The following is a 23,952-nucleotide window of genomic DNA, read 5'->3' as shown; positions in this document are numbered from 1 at the left end:
TCTGAATGTAGTAAAAAGGTTGCAACTTAATTTTTATTCTCAAAATTGTGAGAAAAATATTCAAATTATAAGACAAAATGTCGCATTAACCTTTTTATTTTGTTATATCGTGACTGAAACAAGCTTTCATAGATGACACCTACTAAGTTGTCAATAATAATCCTCATAGTAGCCAAACAGCCCTTTTTGTTTTCACAACCAAATACAATTTTTACGTATTAAAGCACCCTGTGCAAAGAAAAAAGGTTTTGAGGCCAAAAAAAGGAAAATGCGGCCATTTGCGGCTCTCTCTTATTTTCTCCAGCATTGCTTAGCTGCTCGTTATTACGTGCGGTTTCTTCTTCAGTAACATTAACGGTGTTAATTAAATATCTCTGGTTGCGAAACAACACATGGTTTTTAATCAGCGACCACTGGAAAAGCTTTCTTTTATTGACCGGTACAGAAAGTATCGCATTGAATGCCACTGAAAGGGCACGGGCGGAATAAGGTCATGTGTCCATACTGACGTAAACTTATTGTTTGAGTAAAAAAAAACAAACAAACATAATTGAGGATTCCCAAAAATAACAACATCCCTAATGTAACAGACTTAGAAGTCTTAACAGACTTTCAGCCACAAACGATGACACAAGAAAGCCGGTACTCTAACCCTTGCCTTGTTAATAAGTAACAATAATAAACGGCTTTTCTAATACGCGCACTTGATCCCTCTGATTTCAGAAAGCAAATAAAGTTAAATACAAAAATAATAACATGACTCGTGGCGGATAGAAAGTACAGTATAAAAATCATACAATCAGAAGTGCTCGAATGTGGATGTTACATTTTTTCCTTCTCTCTTCACATGAGGCAAATGCTTTGTGTCGTTGTTTTTTTTTCTTCTTCTTTAGATGTCTCCTTTAGGAAGTGGTGCAAGGTTGGGAAAAGAAAAACAAGGGAATCGGGGCGAGAGCTCAGGGGTTGGGAGACTAGGGAGTGGAGAATCATAGGCCCTGTGGAGGGTTCCTGATGCGACACGGTGGTCTCAGCATACACCTCCGTTCTAGACATCCCTCCCCCCCAACCCCCTATTCTCCTGTCGGCTGGAGGAGGGCGTCTAGCCCAGGCTGGTGATGTTGGCCCTGCCACCAGGGGGCGCAACGATGCGCTGGGTGTTACGGCGCGGGATGTTGTCATCAACCTGAGCGCCTGAAATAAGACACATCCAAAGCAAATCAACATCGTGGTATACAAATATTTTTTAAAAAAGTGTTAGATTACTGTGTAATAAAAAAACAAATCTCACAGTATTATTACAATTATGGCTAGTACTAAGCAAATAAAATATATATTTTTTTTATTAAATGCTTTTTAACTTATATATAATAACATTTAAGAAATAAACAATTAATATCGGTCTATATGGTGTTGATGTTTTGATTTAGATTTTTGCAAAGCGCTCACCGGAGAGGCTGAAGCCGGACTGGTGCAGGTTGCGGACCGGTTGAGAGGGCTGCTTGGCGGGAGAGGTTTTGGCAGAGGAAGCAGGGGTCACAGCTTTGGGCGTCACTGAGACTTCGCAGACCGGCCCGTCGTAGAGACCCCGTGGGACGCCCCTCAGTTCAGCGAGCTACAAAACAACAGTGCGTGATGATGATATTAAAACACGGCTAGTCTGATAACCTCAGACGTTTAGAAATTTACAAATAGCTAAACATTAATGAAGAATAACCTTTAATAAAAATGAACTGATATTTATATTAATAGGCATGAAACTTTTTTTCATGAATAAGTATATTTACAGAATAAATGGGTAACCTGTTTGTTTAGAAACCATTTAGAAAAGTTGATAAAATGAAGAATATAATTCACCCTGCTGCGAGCCTTTATCCTCTTGTAGACGTAGTCAGGGAAGGGCTTGCGGGTCACAAAGCGTCCCGATCCCTCAGTGGTGTGGAGATTCCCTTCCTCCAGCACGATCTTTCCCTGGCTGATGACCACCAGGGGCGCCCCGCGCACCTCAGTGCCCTCGAAGATGTTATACTCCACTGCCTGGAAAACAACAAGCAACAGCGTCACACTAACAGCACACGACAGAACCTTCTGCTGATCTACAAACGGTTGTGAAGCAAGAAATCATGGCAGAAACGATCCAAATCCCTTCCACGTGCTGAAGCATGACGCTACCGTGGAAATGAAAGTGATGTTCGGGTCGGAAATCGTTACTGATTTGTCAGAGACAAATTGTCGGAACCCAGACCAGTTTAGAAATACAGTGCAAAGAAAACAAGGAATGTTGGAAATGAGAGGGAGCGAATGAGGGAGGAAGTATATTAAAGTTTACAGGGTGGTGTGTGTGTGTGTGTGTGTGCTGGCAAAAGTGTGACCACCCTTCTAAATGCTACTGGCGCTTTGCTAAAAGCAATACAGCTCGTCCCACAAGACCTAAAAGCGGCATGAGCTTATACAGAGACTGATAATCAACACACACCTACACCACAGTTCTGAATGATAAAAACATCTTCTTAATCGGGACTTTTGTTTTGTTTCCCAGAAAGATTTTCTAGACATTTTGAAGCAAAATAAACAGAAAAGCAGAACTGCCCACCAAGGCTGCGCTGATTTGATAAAAAAGTATATTGTGGAAAACTTTTTAAAACACATTTTAATATGCTGGTTATTCCTGTGATGCAAAGCTGAATTTTTAGCATCATTACCCCAGTCTTCAGTACTCCAGATCCTTCATGATGTGATAAAGAAACAGTTATCAATGTTGAAAGTATTGTTTTGTTGTTGTTATTGTTGTTTTTGAATATTGTAGAAGATACATCCTTTTGTAACAATGTGAAAATATTTACTGCCACTTTTAAACAATTTAATGCAAAAGCAAATAATCATTCTAAAATTTCTTATTGACCTTATACACGTATTTTCAGGGATTATATCTTAAATAAAACTTTTTTAGTTTTATTCCTGGCAAAACCATTTCTTCTTGTCTAAAGCAAAATTCTTAAAACATTCAGTAAGAATATTCAAAATTCTTAGAATGTTTCAAATGAGGGGGACAAAACAATTTGCATATGTGAATATGTGATTAAAATGTGTATATTATGTGTATTAATATATATATATATATATATATATATATATATATATATATATATATAGATACTTGCTGTAATGCTGCAGCTACAAAAAGGGAAAGGGGGCGTGGAGCAGCAGCTAATTTGCATTTAAAGAGACAGGCACCAAAAGACGATTAATCAGGATTAATGACTTGACAGCACTACTTGTCGACTAATCTTTAGATATGCAGTTCAACAAAATCCACTAAACAAAAGAGCACGACTCACAAGCTAGTGTGTTGTAATCTCACAAACGCAAATAGGAGACGTTAAATAGATCCTTATGTTTGTGTGTTGTGTGCACTGTTACGCCTCCAAAGCAGGAGGGAGACATCAATTACCCGAAAAGAGCGGAGAATGACATCACTCGCATGAGCAACATAACCCACACCCAACATTCGGTCAGAACAACCAGACTTCTCTGGTCAGGACTGCAAACCAACTCCACAAGAACAACTTTCCTCAGTAGTAAACTATAATGAATCAACCAATGGGTCCTGCACATTGAGCGCTAGTTAGGAATAAAACCGCAGCTTCCGCATCAATGACACGATTGCCCACTTGCGCTGCTATTTCCTCAAGCACTCTGAATAGGAACATCGAGTACATGTCTGCCATCAAATAGATATGACATCACATTAGGAATCAGCGGAGGATTCCTGCAGCGTCATCGCTTCAATATTAGTTTTTTAGTAGAAACAATTTATTACGCTGTAATTTTTGTTCATAAAGGTAAAAGTAATACATCATTTGGAACTGTAAAGGGTCTGTCTTTTATTTATGTACATTCTCAATATCAACAAAACATCGTGCTTTTATAAAATGACTATATAGGAAAAAAGAGGACAGAGTAGGAGCTCTTCACAACGATGAACCAAAACATGCAATGTAGCATGATTATGTGTTTCTGTTTGGCACGATATTTGATGACTTTGTTAACTCACCAAATTGTGGCTCTTCGCTGAGATGATCTTGGTTACATCAGGGTCCCACAGAACAAGATCGGCGTCTGAACCCACTGCGATGCGGCCCTTGCGCGGGTACAAGTTGAATATCTTAGCAGCGTTGGTGCTGGTGACGGCCACAAACTGATTTTCGTCCATTTTTCCAGTTACCTACGATCGAGGGGGACCACAGGGAGAGATGACAGTTGGTCTCGGTCGTGTTTGTGTTCACTCGAGTGCGCTTGTCTGTTCGAGCGGGACTATTTAGACTCACATGACCACTGACTGATTTTGTTTATACGACCGAAGGAAGTGTAGATGCTGCAGTGTGGCAGCTTGTGATTAAATGTCCTCGCTTATTATTTGCGGACTAGCATTTCTGCCTTACCACGCATTTGTCCCAGATGATGGACATCCTTTCCTCAGTGCCGTTGGTTCCTTCGGGGATGAGGGTGAAATCGTCTTTACCCACAGCTCTCTGGGCGGTGTTAAAGGTGCAGTGAGCGCTTCCTGTTACCTGCAGATCCCCACTGGAGCGGGAAGTGGGTGAGGAGAAACATTTCAAGTTAGGACCAAACAGTTTATTCTACAAACATTTTTATTTATGCACTTTGCCAACCCTTTTCATGCTTTTCAGATTAATTCATCTCAATTTTCAAAAGAAATTCCACTTCTTTAAATTCACACTAGTTTTAGGCAAAAAAGTGCCACGGATTTCATGATTATGATGATGATAATAATAATAATGTGTATTTATTTAAATGATTTAATATTGTATTTTGGATATCTGGATATTGTTATTATTAGTGTCATCATTTTTTGCATTATTAAATTGATAAAAATAAATACTAAAATATTATGATACAATGATATTCGTTAATGTAGTAAATTATTATTATTATTTTTTACTATTATTATTGTCAATTATATTAATAATTGTTATAATAAATATTGCTAATAAAAACATGCAGAAATGTAATAATTTTATCATAACTATTATTTAAGATTTATAGAAGAATGATTGTTTATTTAAGATTTATAGAAGAATAATTGTTCTAATTAATATTTCTAATAAATAAGCATACAAAAATACAATAATTTTATAATTATTGCTTCACATAGAATTTTCTTATTATTTGGACATTAATGTTGTAATAAAATACTATAAGAATGAATAATAATAATAATACTTTTATTATGTATTTAGTTAACCATACTGCAGACATGAAGTCAACTCCTAAACTTAAAGTCAACCCTGAAGTTCACTTCAAAGTCTGAGGTAATATGGAATTTTTGAACCACTCTCATACCCTACAAATGAACCAATTGCATTTCTTACGGTACACTTATTACAGGGCTCAAATCAAATGGGTAATGAATACTACAAATAAACAGACTTCTAGTGCTCTTACCATGACAGCAGTGAGTTGAGATAGTCCGGTGTGGTGGGATCTGGACTCAAGGGTGGAGACGTGATGTAGGCGGCGGCCTTGGCCCAGTTCTTGCTCCAATAGTGCGAGCCGTCCGTGCCGAGACTTGCTGTGATTGGCTCGCCGTACACAACGGTGCCTAAATGGTTCAAAGATACCGAATTAGGAATAGCCATATATAATTTCACTGTAATTTCCTCGCCCTGATTCTGGAGGCCGACCACCATGATGTCATTTCAAGCCGTCTAGCCAAGAACAGCTGAGTCATAGTATTATTTTTTTCAGGACTGTGGTGCATCCCAGTTCATAGAACCTACCTTGCTCGTTCAGACTTAATAATAATACCACATTTTAATGGAATTAGAACAAACCGAGTCAGAATTTTTTCGCCCGTGGTGGTAATTCAACCTTTAATGTTTCCACTAGGTTTGGATCCATTGAAAAGACTCTCCGTATTCAAAGTGGACTTGGGCGTTACCTTTCTTCCTGGCTTGAGCGATGACATCGGCGGCGCTCTTGCTCATCACTTTGGTGACGTAAAGAGGGCAGTTGGTCTGATTAGCCACTGTTACAGAGCGGTTCACTGCCTCCGCCTCTACCTAAAAGATCAATAAAGCCAGGTCAGCATGCGTATTCTTGGGAAAACATTGAAAAATGTACAACCTTTCCCAGAATTCCCTGCAGTTTACCTCCTCTGGACGACTGAGGACATGTCCCTCTGGTCCAGTGATACCCAGCTCCAAAATCCTGCGCTGTTCCTGTTGAAAGAAAGACATAACAAGAGCAGCGTGAGATCGCCGAATGGTTCGAAAATGACGTAATAGTCTCAATATATACTGCACATATTAAAAATGCCTTCATTACAAAGAGTTTGCTTATCTTGATCATGATAAACACACATAACCGTGAGCCAAAAGTCATCTGCTATTAATTATATCAGACTCACGTAGGAATATTTGCTTTGGTTTTGCTTGCCAGTATAAAGTCTGAGCATTCGTTGTGGAGCATGTGTTTTGATTTAACATCTCCAAACAGTTTATTGTTGATAGTAACTCTGAGTAATGGAGCTCGGTGCTGGAGATCTCACCTCGGCTATGATGTCTCCGTTCTCAGCGTGGACCTGAGCGATGGCCCCGAGGTCCCGGATGACACTGAACACTTCGTAGATCTGCACATAAACACACATTTGAAGTCACACAAATGCTGACGCTCAGAAAAGAACGGCAAATACGACAAAGCACGCTTAAAACAGTCAATGGCAGACAATTCAAGCGTCATTTGTTTAGGGACTCTGTTTAGATTTCTTCGCTCTACTTTTTTCTCTTTTTTTGGCACAGCTGTCGTTAGGAATTAGAACGTAAACAATAGGCATACACTTGGTACTGTGCCACCTAAAAGTGGTACCATGGTACTGTGATGGTAACAGATTTTAAAATACCATGTTGACTGCAGAATTCCATGCGTTCGACAATTGTATTTATTTATTTAGTTAGTAAATAAATAGCCAGGTTTTTTTCCAAGAAAGTCATATTAAACTTAAAAGCAAAACAAAACAAAACAAAAAAAAAAAAAAACATTCTTGTAAATAATAATAATAATAATAATAATAATAATAATAATGTGTATTTACTAACATTATTTAATAATATATTTGGATAATCCATAGGATATTTAGATATTTTTAATATTATTATTATTAGTAGTAGTAGTAGTAGAAGTAGTAGTGTCTTAATTGTTATTTAAAATATTATATTGATAAACATTTAAATTAAAAGTAATTATATAAATGCATATATCATATATATATATATAATATAATAAACATTTAGTTAAGTTAGTTATTTTAGTATATGCATAGTTATAAAAAAATAAATCACATTAAATAACTAAATAAATACATGTACTTACAAATACCATGGTACATTTCTAAAACCATGGTAATACCATGATATTTTGGTAAATGCATAGTCAGGATTCCTTTTCAGAAAATAAATGTCACATTAAATGGCATACAAACTAACTAAATGAATGTATGTACTTTAAAATACTATCGCTTTACTATGGTACATGTCTAAAACATGTTTCTCTAAGAGCATAGTCAGGCAAAATCACATTAAACATACATCAAACAAATATATATATTTTTTTAAAATAAATCTAAAATATTTTCATGTAAATATATAAAATCAAACAAATATATGCTTTGCATTACTGTTCCAAAAACAAAACAAAAAACCCAACAACAATATTTTATTTTTAATGTTTTTTATGAATACGATCTGGGTGTGTTTTGACAGGTTTCATGAGAGGGTCATGAGATACAGGTAGGTATGTAAAACGCATGGAGGAAACCATACCTGGGAGTCAGTGAGCTGGAAAACGTCTTTGTAAGCCAGGTAGACGAGGAAAGAGTTAACGCCTGCACACAAAGCCGGGGGATGAAATTACAGAGGGCAACGAAGGAGTCCGTGAGACATTAGTGAAACAGCGCAGCAGCAGGATTCCTGAGCAATGCAGTATTCGCCAGCTCTGCTGGGCTTGTACAGCAGATGCAGATGTTGACAGCGGTTTACCGTGATCTTTGACGAGCGCCTCCATCTCTTCTTGAACACCCTTGTGCCATTCAGTGATGTCCACGTGAAGAGAATAGTCGCAGCACGCTTTGCTGTCCGCCCATTCCCGCCACTGATTGAAGGCCGACATCAGACTCGTCCCGGGTTCAGAAACCACATGATCAACTGTTAACACACACACACACACACACACACACACAGCGGTTAGGCAGATATTAAAAAGCTCCTATGAATTAATAAGTACCTCAAATCAGCTAATAATGCAGCTCTGAAACGAGGACAGCTGAGATGTTAAAAGGATCTCTTGTGCTATTTTTAATCATACTGTCTCCATCCTTTCTTCACTGCTGTCAGACACGGTCGAAGATGGCTGCATCATAAAAAATACAGGAGGTACAACGAAACAAGGTAGCAGTTTGTGAAAAGCTGCTCTAATCATAACTTTAAGGAACTTTAAGGAACTTTAAAACTGGTAACCAAACAGTTGCTGGTATCCACTGACATCCATATCATGTATGACCTTTACTATTGTCTGTTTTTTTCTGAATTCTGTTTTTTTTTAATGGACAAATTATGTTTTGTTAATCAAAGGGGGTGTATAATTAATTGAAGTAATAAAACTTGCCATCCAAAAAAAAAAAAAATTATAAAAAGGTGTAAAAATGTTAGGGAGCTATGAAATGTTTAATTTTTTTTAATTCATTTTTGTTTTATTTAATTTATTTATTCATATTCTAAACAAATTCTGTTTTCTATACATTTTCTGGATTCCATTTGAACAGTTCATGAAATCTTAATCATCCAAAGCCTCTTTAATTACCTGAATTTATTAATATAATCATTTAATCATAATCATTAAATAATTTATTACTATTACAATTTTTTTTTTTTAAATGCTTTGTTGCTATGGCATCGTATGTGGTTGCTAGGGTGTTGTTATTGTATTGTTGTTGGCTGCCATGTGTCTAGCCATAACCCATTGGACCGCTACGGGAAGGCTAGTATTCCATTTGGGACTGTAATGCATAAATGTACTAAGTACTAAGTGCGTAATGCATAAATGCATAGTGCATATGTGGATAGTACATAGTGGCTTGTTTAGACCGCACAGAAAACATTTGCAAAAAGGCGTTGAGATATTCTGTGCAGGATTGTGGCATCTTTCGAATATTCAGTGATTACTGTGGTGAATGACATCAAGCCATGATCGCTACAATATGGCGGATGGTTAATGAAGGATCTACATATATATATATGCGTTATGTGTTATAGGTAGTTCTGGGTGGTTGATATGCAAACTAGCCCTGGCTCGGTCTCTCCTCATCAGACTAAACACAGTTGGACACATACTGATCATGGTGGTCCCTCCAGCCAGTGCAGCTCGGGTGCCTTGATAGAAGTCATCGGCAGCAGTCATGCCCCTGTCAGGCATCTGGGAGCGTGTGTGCACATCAATGCCACCCGGCATCACCATGCGCCCGTGAGCATCGATGGTTTTCACCCCACCAGGCACTATCAGATTCTCTCCAATCTGCCTGCGAGCGAGATATGAAACAGCAATATGAGTTATACAATCTGAGCGATCTTAATTTAATTTCAAGGGCTATTTCCTCACGTGTTATACGACATAGGGCATGTTATGCACACATTAACCTTATAACCTCGTACTACTAAAGGAACAGTTTCGGTTAATATATTTTACACTCACTTGATCAGGCCATCTTCCATATAAATGTCGGCACAGAACGACTGATCATCGTTCACAATCTTCGCCCCTTTAATCAAGAGACGGTCGCTCTGCAACAGAAAAAAAGTTACTTTAGTATCTTATTGAAGTACAAGTGCAAATCGTCTGTTCACCTTGGGACATTAAATACAGACTCAATGTAAATATAGACTCAACTGCAATACAAATTCATCCGGGAGCCAGTTAATCAGACCTTATAAAGCGGCAGTATAGAGTCATTCGCATTCTTCGTAAGCGGCATCGGTGAGTTCTGTGGTCTTTACAATTATATGCATGGAAAATGCATCTGTCACTGCATTACAATGTGCACTGCTGAACCTGGAAGACAATGATTCACCCTTACAATTTGAGCTGATTGCTAATTCTAGTATAATATGTACTGCATTAGTGAAGGGGGTTTTGATACATCACTTACTCTGATCTGTTCATCAAAATTATGCATTCACTGATTCATTCAGTCACAGTTTCTATAAGTTTACTTGCGCTGCGGCAAGATAATATTTCGTGTAATAAGTAAGTTATGGAATCATTAACATAGCCCAAGGCCTAAAAACCCAGGAACACTTGGATTTTACACAAATTTAAAGGGTACACATTATGCCCCTTTTTACAAGATGTAATATCTCGGATATCCCCAAACTGTGTCTATGAAGTTACAGCTTAAAATACTTTTTTGAATAAATAATTTTGAAAATGCCTATTCTGAGTGGAAGCTGAAACACGCTGTTTCCGTGCATGTCTCTTTAAATGCGAATGAGCTGCCGCTTCCCACCCTCTTTTCCAGAATAGGGCTGTACCTTTACAGCTCGTACCTCAATTACAACTAAAAAGCTATTCTCAGCCTCACGTCTGATGCATGTGGCACACTTATCTTGAAACATCTCAGGAGTTTTAAAGTCATCATCGGATTGGTTGAATTATACAAGATTTCCAGGAGACAGGTGCATCGCCTCTTTACCATTCTTCCTGGAAGCAACGATGCCATGACGCAAAACTCCCTCATGAAAAGCCGTTGTGTGACGACAAGAGCTTATCAGGATCAACTGAATGCTGGACTTTCCAAAATATGTCAAATATTTAAATTTCGCGCCATAGATTTTTTAAAAATACATCCAAGACTTTTAGATTTTTTAAGACTTTTGATTGGTTGTCATGTCGGTCGAATGGTCTTATGGCTAGGCCTTGGTTTCATTTTGATTATCATGTCTAACTCATACATTTTAAAGCCATATCAGTTTAAAGTTCTGAAACACACAAAATGAGAGTACTAAAATAAGTTCTCCTTCATGTCTTATTGGTCTCAAACTGTCAAATTCACACCAGTGTATGCTAAAAACACACAACTCACAAAACCAGTCGGTTATATCTGTGAAGGTAAACTCTAACCTAGGTTATGTGGCTGCGGCTGAATATATAGTAAATAAATCAATAAATCCACGGCTCTCGTCTTTGAGGCTGGGACACTAAATAGTGGTCATCTGTGCAGCCAACAACAGAACAGCTAGCATGTTTTTGCCCAAATTTTCGCCATGAAGTTAGAACTGGTACACCGTTGTCGTGTGCAATAAAACAATGATGGATCCGTCGGTGGACATGTGCAGATTAAGAAGCAGTAATATTATAATAAGATCCACTTTCCATATCACAGGAGAAGCGAAATCTGATCAGCAAGGAAATGATTACCAAAGCAATGTTTTTTTTCTAGGTTGGCAGATGCACCAGGGACCCGATTATAGAACTTAAACAGAAAAAGTCTGATTTTCACGATACTTCATCCCTACTATAATATACCAAGGTTTATTAAATAACTGTGTAATAATTATATCCTTGTTATGCACAAGGCTCACATTCAGATACTCATTTTAAATGTATTAATTGTTTAGTTTATTCACAAGACATCCCAGTTCATTCTCAAGTCTTGTTCTGATTAAAAACACTGACACATTCAGTGAAAGCCATGTGCTTGTTCAATAGGCCCAACTAATGAAATGCTCCTTTACGTTCTGTACCCCAATTCTACTGGTTTGCAATACAGTAAGACTTCAGTACATGAAAAGTATGAGACAGTACAAAGACGTGAGCGAGAATTAATCGTTACTTATTTACTTACGCACGTATTTACTAAATATACGTAATAATTGTATTATAAATAAATGTTTATTGATTTATTTACCAAATCAAATATTTTATTTTATTAAATATTTCTTTATATATTTGCTTTAAGCATTTAAGCAAAAAGATAAATATTAAAAATCATTTAATACATAAACACCTAAAACATTTCTTCAATCTATACTTGACCCTATTTCTATTTTAGCTACTCGTTTTCTATTTATTTATTTAAAAATCATATATATTCGTATGTATTGCTTGCTTCCAATGTCCTCTACTCCCTTTGGACAAATGTGTCTGCTTAATAACTAAATGTAAATAAATGAACATTGACATTAATATTTAATATACACATTATGGCAAATAACCACTAATCTACTTTTTTTTTTACAGTAGGTTTGCTGCTGAAAAGCCTATAAACAGCAAAAAAAGAATGTAACAGATTATTATACTTCAAGTAAGTTATTAATAAGCTACTATGTAACAACGCAAGTGAGGAATAAGTGAATTTAACTGATATAACTTGAATTAATTTGCTTTATTGCTTCAGAAAAAATATCAACATTTATAATAAAACTTTTATCTTTCTGTAGTAATTAAATAAATAATAGGCAAACAAACTATCATCAACTGGCTCATTCAGCGAATAGAAAGTGTTTATTTACTAGGGTCAACCAATAAAATGCTTCTTCACAACACGGTCCCAAATGCTACTGATCTGTGCTATATTCAGACTTCGGAGGCAGGAAATCAGTCTCACGCTTCAGTGAAAGAAAAATATAAAGATCAAAAACACTGGGTTATCTTACTGTTAAAACATGTCCTAATGTTTCCCGAATTAGCTATGAGCTTTATACACTTTCCAAGTGAATCGGATGAAAATAGTATCTTTTTATTTTTCCCTACAGAGTCGCGCGATACAAAGGTTGGCAGACGCCCCCGATACAGACCCCGCCACCATCACCCAGGAATCTCTTTACATTCAGGGCCCCAGAAGAACGGCCATTTTTCTGAAAGGGGAGAGGTGGAACAATTCCAGTCACAAGGCCCTCTGCACCGCACGGGGGACAAAGGCGGCTCTGTCTGCGTCTCTGCCTCTTTGCGTGCTTGTTGGCAACCCAGCAACATGAGGCCCTGGGTGGCTTCCCAAGCCCTGCCCTGATTCACTTAGTGATGAAAGCAAATATTCCAGTGACCTGACGTCTACTACGCATCCTACAACAAGCAAAACAACACCGCTGAACCCGAGCGCTGCTTGATTTGCTCTCATATACCTTCAGTCGGTTTCGTTAATTGACAAACCAACGCTAGCTTCTACAGGAGAAGAATGCTTTCTGCTTTTCATGTTCAGATCTTTGCCGAGGGGCTTCTGGGGCCGTGCGAGTGGCTTTGGCGGTCGGCCACACTCAACAGCTGCTTCATAACACGCATTACATAACCCAGACAATCGCTGCCATCCATTTCCTCTGTCTCCCCGAACAGCCCGGCCAATCAGAGCCATCGATGGCGGGTTAAGGCATCGTGACATCGTCAGAAAGGTTGTAATGTTAATTAGAGGAAACGTGGACTCTATGAACTGAACCGGTGCTTGTCTTGGACCTTTTCCAGAAACAAAGTGCTGGATGCTTAGTGCATGAGAACACTGACAGGAAGTCATGTTTATTTTACTGCATGCCGTAAATGATAATGTTGGTTTAAACAGACAGCTGAGCGTCCGAGAACATCAAACCATAAAGGACGTCACATTTGAGATCTGAAGCAAATTTGTGCTTAGTAATGATCCATGTTGACTGACTTCCAATCTTTAAGTCTAAAAGCTCGCAATTCCATCCCTCGGTCGTTTAGAAACGGATTTAGTCGAGCCGGATTCTAGCTTGCCAGGTCGATCCGTTTATGATCCTCTTAAAGGAAAACCGAAAGTGTGGCTTGACTGTTTGCTTGCTCGGTGCCGTTTTCCCCTTTGAGGCACAAACGTAGCTGTTATGAATGGAGATCCTGTATGTTGTAAAAAACACGCTCCTGGCAGACTAGTTGGTACGAGTCAGAGAGGAGATTGGGCTTTGTGGTGGGGGTGAACAAGAGGTACAGCAGCAGGTCAGCAGTGCATTCTGGGACAGCTCATTGGGTTGCACTGGAGCTGCTGCGGTTGCCATGGAAACCAGACAATTGGGCTGAAGAATTAAGACTTTTACGTTCAAAAACTGCAAAAACATGCAAAAACAAGAAGTAGTTGATTTATTATTAACAAATATTTAATTGCTTACATATTTTTGTTTATTTTGAATTTATTTGTTTGCTTTTTTATATACATTTTTTATATTTTTATGCATGTCTATCTATATATTACTATTATCATATTTTATTTTGATTAATTTACCACAAAAGATAAAACTTCGATCTTTTTATAGTAATATAATTAATTATATAATAAGAAAATAATAATATTGAGTGAATATATAAATAAATATACAAAAAATAAAACTATCATCTATTAAGTAAATAAACTAATAAATATCATAAATACTTGCTTAAATATGAATTTATTTATTTAATTTTATATTAATACTTATTTATTTACTTTACTAATGTAAGTTACCACAAAAGATAAAACATTGTTTTATAGTAATTTAATTAAATAATTGCATAATAAATACAAGCAACTAATGAATTGATTAAACAATAAATATATAAACAAATAAAGCAAATAAATGAATAAATATGTTAAATATTTAAATAAACAAATATTTATTAACTAATTTATTTATGTTTTGACTTTAATCAATTATTTTAAATATTCATAATTTTCTTTAATCACTTACACAGAGAAAATGTTTGCATAAATAGTTATTAAAATTGGAATTTGATTATGTAAATTATGTAAACACTGTACATGTGAATTATGATTATTTATTTAATTACTACCGGAAAATATAACTATTTAAAATAGCATTGTGATATTTATTTAACTTAAGTAAAGTATTAAAATAAATCAATAAATATTAAAAATCTATATTTTAATAAATATTGAATAAAAAAATTGGACATAAATACTGACTAAAATAAAAAAACATATTTATAAAAAAAATAAAAATTCCATTTTCAGTTTATTGATTTACTGATGAAATTATTTCTTTTTACAGTAGATCAGGTGCAAAAAGCAGAACTAATATGTTGTAAAATAACAATGCCATTTAGAGCTTAACATGAAAGCAATCTATACAGTCAAAGAATGTACAAACATAAAAATGCTCTGATATCTGACCTCATAACTGCAGCTTAAAGAGACCAGGCAGTTGGAGCATTAAAGCTAACATTCATCTTTAATGAGGCTCAAGAAGGTGTCACCCTCCTCCGCCTGACTTAGCAGCTGACCAATGCAGCTGGTCCGCCCGACCCACCCATTAACCATCCCAGCCACCCTCCAGCCGACCAGCCATGCTGCCATATGCTTGTGTGTCAACTATGTGCATCTAAACCCCGCCTGGGTCTATTTATGCAGGGTGGGAAAAAAATCACAGGAAATACAGATCCAAGATGGACACTCCGTCGTTTGCACGGCCAAATGCTCTTAAACATCGGCTTTCCGAACGATTCACCCAACGGTGCTGAAGTTTTTAGGAGGACAGTATTTACGCGTGAGGTCTTTGGGTCACGGTGAGCTTGGGAGGTCCCAATGAATTCCACTACAGCACGAGGGCTCATGACTGACGGGGACAAGCTGTGACTACATTAGAACGGACGCAACAAGTAAAAATCGACAGAGCGGCCTCTGCGCTATTTGGTGTCAATCGGCACATCCGTTCTGAAGTATTCCATTCCCATTACTTTCCCAAACGCCGATGTGCCATAGACTACAACACTACAGGATAGCTACTGTAACAGGGGTGTGGCTCACACGAATCTACAAGCACTTCTCACTCATTCTTCTCCCTCATATTTCCATCTGGTCGCGAACTGCACATTTAGTTTTTATTCTGCATGCGATCCTGCACGTGCCACTCTCTCCGACTGGCTCATCTCAAACCTCTTAGATCTCACCAAGAGCTGGATGCGGTTTCCTTAACACGCTGGACGGAAAACCACAACCCACCTACTTCTCATTCAACATCGCTCAGGGAATCTAAAAGGGTGTCCGAAAGCTCTCCCCCAAACCTCAGCCCAAAGAGCTTTCTTTGAAAAGAAACAAAGGCGCAGCCGCCACCAGCCGAGCCGAGTGGGAGCTCCATTCGACAGCTATTTCCAGCATGTTTTACTCTAAAACAGATCAAATTAGGCGCATTGTGATGTCATGTGGATGTTATAATCAGATGGGTGGGGAAGCTGATAATGTCTGTTCCATTGTGACCAGTTTTTCAATACAAAGCTGGAGCAGACGCAAAAATACATAGGAGCGCGAGCCATTCTGCTGTTATAAATCAAACACGCCGCCTCGAGGAAGGAAATTTGCTCATTTTCCCCTCAGGTTTGCCATGCGTTTTTCCATTATCCTGTACCGCTCCCTCAAACACGTTGTCCTGGCGTCAGTCGCATTTGGTCGGACAGTTGGGTCTGCCTCGTTTTAATGCAGTTATTAAATACGCGGTTTATTTGCTAAACGTTGCCACTCTTTACGCGAGCGTCGCGACGCAAGCAGAACGCGGCAGAAACGGCTTCGTTAATTATACAGGGAGCGTTCCGGGTTTTGTAGCGTCGAGGTTGTGGATGGGGTGTGAATCTCGTAAGGGTCCTGCAACGCGATGCCGTGCTGCGGTATCGCTCCGAGACATAAATTAAACGCCTTGACAGCTTAATTTTGCTAAAACACCACAAGTTTACCGGCTCCGAGCACCTGAGCAACGTAACGTAACGTAACTACGCGGAGCGGGCGATCGGCGAGCGTCGCGTTTACACCAGCGTTCGTGCAAATCAAATAGCTTTACGATATTTCAACTCTTTCTAAACATGCTTTAGACTTAGCAAATAATTAAAGAAGATATTCCATAACTCACGGTTATGCGGGGAATATTCTTCTTGCCCTGATAGCCAGACATCTTCTTTATGCTCTATTCCCTTTGATGAACCGTTATCACTGTGATAATGGATGCAACGATCTGTTTGGAAGGGGAAATGGCTTGGTTTAGGACAGCTTTGTAGTCCTTTTAGGAATTAAGAGGCGAAAAGCGCTGGAAATGTACAGGACAAAGGACCTGTGCCCAATATCTCCTCTCCACTGATGCACCAAGTCCACCCAGACTGTCTGAGACAAAACGAGAGATTTTCATAGCGGAGAGCAGCGCGCATGCGCACAACCCCGCCCTGGATAGCCAGCAGCTCCTCCTCTGAGTCCACAGAGGGTGACCAATGTTTCAGACAATGGGTTTAATGGCACACGGATCAGTGTTTGCATGACCTGATCGAAAATGACGGAGAACAAAAACTGTCTGATGAATAATAAACATAATTTGTTTGCGAACGATTATGGAGATTGTGTGTGTGTGTGTGTGTGTGTGTGTGTGTGTGTGTAATACAATTATAATCAAATAATTAGATATAATAATACATTTATAATTAATAATTGTAATAAAATATATGGCATTTATTTTTCATATAATTATATTTAAAAATAAAAAGGAAAATATATCTTAGGGAGATGTAGTTGTAAAGCATATATATATATATATATATATATATATATATATATATATATATATATATATATATATATATATATATATATATATATATATATATATATATTTTTTTTTTATGATATAATACTTATTATATTTTATTATATAATTATTATTATTTCTAACCCTATGCAAACCTCTTGATATTTATAATGCAAGCATTTTTGTAAAACTTATATTTTCTTTGAATATGTTTGAAAATGTATGGTTCAAAAAGCTGTGTAAAAGCAAGCCAATAATTTTGAATTAAAGACATTCAAATTATCTTTATATATCAATATAAACAAAAAATGTCACTCGAGTGGCTCTTAGTTCGTCATTAGATTGCTATTATCAGTTTAAGCAATTTACGTTTGCAAATTTTAGCTTTAGCAATTCAGAAATGTATGTAATACCAAAATTAATGATTTCTTAAAGTGAATGCTCCAAATCATAAAATGCAAACACTATAGCTCACTATCCGGGTATTTGTGGATGCTTTCGCCCAGTGCAGTAGACCTAAACATGCTATTGATCTCTGCGGTCTTTAAGACCCATCAGTGAAGAAAAAAGCATAAGAGTGGCTTTAAATCACACAAACAATTTCCTGTTTGGCATATTGGGTGACAGAGCGTTTTCTTGACTGTGGTATCATGTTACCATGTATAACAGCACCGTCATGTCAACTCACTAACAACATTCGATGAAAAGACTATATCGTTTTCTCATCCCATGTAAAAAAGAAGGGTAGTTTTAAACAGAATTCTGAGTGGAGGTGATTCTGAGTTAATGAGCTTTTTAACAGGTCCCAAGTTATTGCTCTTAAAGCCTTATCGGGGCGTACTTCAATCACAGCTCAGCATCACAGTCAGCGTAGCTATGGTTACCGCATCCAGGTACCAAGGCCCACACATACAGCCTCTTGAATCGGGCTCTTAGGAACAACTGGACTGTAAAATAAACATATCGGATGTTTTAATCGCCATCATTGTTAAGGTTTGTACACTTACGTTGGAAAAAAGAAATTAGATGGAAGGGCTCCGTCTAATTTCTAAATAAGAAAGAAAATTCTTTTTAAACTTTGTGATGTATAATGACTGAAGGCTTTTTTTAAAAATATATAATTTACCTTTGTTTCTGCGAGAACATATTCAGGTTTTAAAATTATTTGTGATTTTATTCAACTCCAACAAGAAATACTGCACAGTCAGCTGGTTATGATAACAAAATAAACCCAGCCAGGGTAATCAGATTTAGTATCATCCCGAAGAGACATATTTTGTGATAATGATCACCTCTCTGTACGTTACCCCACATATATCTACATAATAAATAGAGAGTGAGTTGATATCATGCTGTCATATGAGAACAAAGAGAGTGTGGCTTGTTATGAAACCGATTGCTGTGGAAAAAGTCTTATTCTAGAGGTTATCGTGCATAAATATTTGACAGCAACTTTGTGACCGACCAATCAGAATCAAGCTTTCTGTAAATGATTAGCTGTGTGATATGGACCGCAAACGAGTGGCACTCCTAATCATATTTCTGAAAATGTTTAAATAACAAAAATTAATTTATAAAAATTAAATATTTCATATTTGTATAATGATTTTTCAACCATTGATTGCATTCCACAGAATCAGCTTTTCATTTTTAGCTACAATATGCACACGCACATGAAACATGTTTAGATAAATATATTATTTTTCTTGAAAATCAAAGCATTGAAACCCAACAATGACTGGTGGATTGTTACTAGAAGCAAAGGAGCCCGCGTCTGAATGAAGATCGCTTTATGCAATAGTGTTAACGTTTCCACCCACATGACAGTGCACAATCACTGCAGCTCTTACCTCGTCGTTCAGGTTCTGCAGAATCTCTTTTCCGGTGCTTCTCCTGATCTCCACCTTTCGCGGTTTGGAGATATCCTTCTGCCTCTCGATCACTCGACCCTTTCCTGAGGACAGCGAGTCAAAGTCCAGCGTCTTGTTCTCGGCCGAACCCTCCACCGGGCAGAACATGCCACAGAATTTCTGCCGAGGCTGACTGGGGCTGGAGCTTCCCATGTTCTGGAAGAACGCAGGCACATCTCCGGCAGCGGACATTTCTCTCGGCGAATGCTGTCAGATGGATGCAAAGGCACGTAAACCCCCGGGGCTAGAGAGCTCTGTGGACACTAAATGTTAGTTTTCCCATTGGGAGGAGAGAAGCGGCATTACACATGAGGAGGTTAACTGTAGCCTGCTTGTCAGGGAAATCTTAAAGGAACGCTAATGGGATGTAAACATAATGAATGATACAAATAAGGATCCCAAAAGAAGGTGTAACAATACAAACAATCCATTAGCATTTCTTCGGGTTCTTGATTACATGACCACGCCAAAACAAGACATTTTTATTAGCAGCCCCACATGTTCGTATGCAACTGATCGCAAAAAGCCTTTAGAAAAGATGCCTACTCATGTTGAACAATCTGTTGAACAATACAAAACGCGAAGGATGCAGGTAAACGCGGACAGCGCAAAGCAAATCACGTTATTATTATTATTATTATTCGATGGCGTTATATCTATTGAAGCCACATGCCAAACATTCAGAGAAAATCCAGAGATGTTACCGTACATGAGACGCGAGACCGACGGAGGATGAGGTGACGCTCTGCTGGAGAAGCGGCGGAAGTGATGCGGGGTTTTGAGGGTTAAAGATGTAACGTGTCCATATCTGAGGGCTTTTTCCCCGGATGACTTGTCACTTAATTGTGAGATACCTTTGTTAGCGTTCGCTCGGTGTGATTGGGGAAGACTGCGGCGGATGTGGCAAACAAAGAGAACGTATGGTAGGTTTAGTCGTAGCGTGGATAATGGTTCTTAATTTTTTTCTTTTTGTTTTATTGTTATTATTTCTTTTATCTGCGGTCTGTATCGCCGCTCCGCTGATAGTTGAAGCGCCACGCCCATGCAGGTTAAAGTTAAGGGCGCTGTCCGTTCAGCACCACTCTCGGGAGCCGCGACGAATCACCGAGGTTATGATCGGGGTTTAGAAAATGTGGCTTATGAGTGGAAGTTCACACAGGACGCGTTCTTATGCTCTGTCTGAGCTATTTTTATACACACACATGTGTCGGATGGGCGTACAGCAGCCTGTACGGGATTTTGCCGTTGTGTTACGACTCGTTTAAAGAAGGGTAATTCTATTGCTTTTATTATTTTGGATTATTGTGAGGAAAATATTTTGGGGAAAATTTAATTCTTATTGCTTGTACTTTCTGTTGTCTGAATTATGACAGCAAAAATATAGACACAAAACAAGAATACAATAAATAAATAATAATTAAAAAAAAAAAAAATAATATAATAATAAAATATATGTATATGTATATGTATATATATATATATATATATATATATATATATATATATATATATATATATATATATATATATATATATATATATATATGTATATATATATATATATATATATATATATATATATATATATATATATATATATATATATGTATATGTATATATATATATATATGTATATATATATGTATATATATATATATATATATGTATATATATATATATATATATATATATAATATATATATATATATATATATATATATATATATATATAATATATATATATATATATATATATATATATATATATATATATATATATATATATATATATATATATATATATATATATATATATATATATATATATATATATATATATATATATATATATATATATATATATATATATATATATATATATATATATATATCATAACACGATGATGATAACAAATAATAATATATGGTTCAGTGAGTCTCAGTGAGTCAGTCAGTAACTGATTCATGAGTCGTTTTTTTTAGTAAAAAGAGCCCTTTCATAGCCAGTCGTTCAGACTCATAAGATCCATTAGCCCAAAAACACAAAATGTGTTTAGTTTGTTCAGCATTTAAAATAGCCATTCGTTCTGGACGGTCTTAAAAAGAGGAACCATTAAAGATTCATTTTAAAGAATCGTAAGTCATTCGTTGGGGAATCGAACTGTTCTGGAGTTCGCTTTGAAGGAAAAAAAAAGCTAACACTTTCGAGCGTTTCTTCATTTGGAATTTTTGTGTATGTTTATGAACACGTTTCGATGGAGAGTCGCTCAGTGGAGAAAACGCCATTCCGTCTGCTTCTCCAAAGCAGCCCCACGATAATAGATCCAAAAGCCCAGTTTCCATAACAACAACATGTGCCCTTGCCCGCTCAAAAGAGTTCCTGCTTCAGCTACTGTCTCTGAGGCTGTGGGACTGAGGGGAAGAAAGCGAGAAAGACAGTTTGTGCCACAAAAGAAACAAAAGATCAAGCCGTTTCATTAATTTCTCAGTCTTTGCTTGTAAAAAAAACTGACGCTGAAAAGAGAGAACTTTCCAAACCACTTCTCTGGTTAGCAGAAGTCATTATTAGATAACACGCAAATACACACAAGTATGCATACTTCAGTCATCACTGACTACGGAACCTCAGGACACCTGTTTCAGCCAATCACAAGCCGGGAATTTCACAGCTCCTCCCCCTACAGCATTTACCGCGGAATAGATCTCCCAGGAAGCGCAGTTTTGTTCCTTAACATTTAAAGTTCATACATTAAACATTTTTTTTTAAAAGAGCGAATACGGTGATAAAATAAGATGCAGTTAATCGTATCAAAACGACACGCGTTAAGATTCAAGGCGATCCACTGTATGCAAAAACCTAGTTTATTTCAGAGCTGATTTGCATTTGCTCTCAGTAGAAAAACGCCCTGCGGGTTGCAGCGACTGCTGACTCATCAATCATTTGACTTGTGCAGAGCGTTGAGAGACCAGACAGGGGCAAACTGTGGGGGGAAATAAAAGATGTTGTAGGCAACTGTATCCACAAACAGACGCCGCAACGTTTTGGAATATAGATGATGTTGTTTCTCACCCAATCGCGTTCAGTCTGACTGAGGCACACCCTTATTAGCTTCCTATCCGCGCCGCTAGAGGGCAGCCGCGTATCGCTTTAGACTGCGAACGCCATCTAAACCGGTTTTACTTTAATTCAATTGAATTCAGGTGAACTCACAAAGGCAATTTGGGCGTTTTAGCGTCGGTGAAATTGGTTTTAGCCTCTTAGCTCCGGGTAAGTTCGAGGAGCGCCCCTCGAGGATAGAGCACAAATGAATTTGTGCGGCAAAATCGATGGATGAAATGGATTCAATAGTAATAGCTTTCCTGCACGTTGCTGTAAAACCAATCAAAGTACAGATGAAGCATTTCAGCCACAGATATCATATAATTAGCCTTCACAAACGGCACCGTGGTGCTCCTTCAACTCTCAGCGATCCACCGTGAGGTGCTTAAGCAAGAGACTGTGAAAAATTGACAGAAATAATAATGACTGAGCACAAATATGACAGGCATTTCATATTCACAGTTATGATGAGGGCATGAACTTGTGAGTCAGACGGAAGGAGTTGCCAGAATGATCTGAATTCACGTTTAGGAGGAGCCCGGGCTGGTTAACCCTCACATGTCAATGAGAAATTAAGCCACACTAAATGCAGGAATGTAGCGAGATCATAATAACCGGGAATACATTATGACAAAAACGGTTGATGACCTCAGACGTCACTCTCTGGTGAAGGCTGGCTGCTAAGCAATCATCTCGCAGAATCTCGGCCTGTGAACTGGAGAAGATCTGACCCCAGGTCGAATTCCCAGACGTTCACAGCTTCGGAGATCTAATAGAAGCTAATTCTTTGCTCTGAGTGGCATTGCTAGATGGTTACACTGGGGAAAAAAGTAAGACTTTACTTAAAGCCTTCCTGCATAATGCATTATAAAAGAGTGTAATGCATTTGAATTATTCATGTGCTTTGTAATACATGTCACTGTAATTAAGTTTAAAAAAAGTTTAAGATGTTTATTGCAACAATGAACTGATAAGTGTAACACGGTTACAATTATTATAATGCATTACGGGGTGTATTACAAGGCATAATTAATGCATTAAAACATTTTAAGTAAAGTGTTACTGAAAACAAACAAAAAAAAAACACTGAGCAAGTCATAGTGATGCTTGACATAGGACAATAAATGTGTAATTTTATGAAAATAATAAATAAAATTGACAATAATAATAATAATAGTAATAATTGCCTAAAACTAATTGTACACTATAGATTTTTTAATGTAAAAATTAAAAAAATTATCAAAATTCCATTAATATACAGGCTCAAAATTTGTGGTTCTTGAATATATTATATATTTGATAAATACTGAGCAGATGGGAAATGTCCACAGAGAAAATAATGTCTGGCGATTATGGAACACAAAACAAAAAGTGCAGA

The 23,952-nt window shown here is 37.3% G+C and overlaps 1 protein-coding gene across 3 annotated transcripts; it reads right to left on the bottom strand.

Annotated features, from left to right (window-relative positions):
- Nucleotides 1-20,844, bottom strand: dpysl2b (dihydropyrimidinase like 2b). Of its 3 annotated transcripts, XM_043250959.1 has the most exons (15): nt 20,184-20,844; nt 19,415-19,681; nt 9,763-9,851; nt 9,405-9,589; nt 8,055-8,219; nt 7,839-7,900; nt 6,569-6,649; nt 6,171-6,239; nt 5,960-6,080; nt 5,464-5,620; nt 4,440-4,581; nt 4,052-4,222; nt 1,855-2,034; nt 1,447-1,612; nt 1-1,191 (listed from the first exon to the last, which is right to left on the bottom strand). In XM_043250959.1, the coding sequence occupies exons 2-15, from the start codon at nt 19,664-19,666 to the stop codon at nt 1,100-1,102; spliced, it is 1,932 nt and encodes a 643-aa protein (XP_043106894.1). In that variant the 5' UTR covers nt 19,667-19,681; nt 20,184-20,844; the 3' UTR covers nt 1-1,099. The 3 variants fall into 3 exon arrangements, with proteins under 3 accessions (XP_043106894.1, XP_043106893.1, XP_043106895.1); XM_043250958.1 differs by having other exon boundaries at nt 19,415-20,844; XM_043250960.1 differs by lacking the exons at nt 19,415-19,681; nt 20,184-20,844 and adding an exon at nt 16,902-17,165.
- Between the last annotated feature and the right edge of the window lie 3,108 nt (nt 20,845-23,952).

Source organism: Puntigrus tetrazona, chromosome 10 (assembly GCF_018831695.1).
Source record: "Puntigrus tetrazona isolate hp1 chromosome 10, ASM1883169v1, whole genome shotgun sequence".
NCBI classification, from domain to species: domain Eukaryota; kingdom Metazoa; phylum Chordata; class Actinopteri; order Cypriniformes; family Cyprinidae; genus Puntigrus; species Puntigrus tetrazona.
This window is presented reverse-complemented; position numbering and strand designations above follow the sequence as displayed.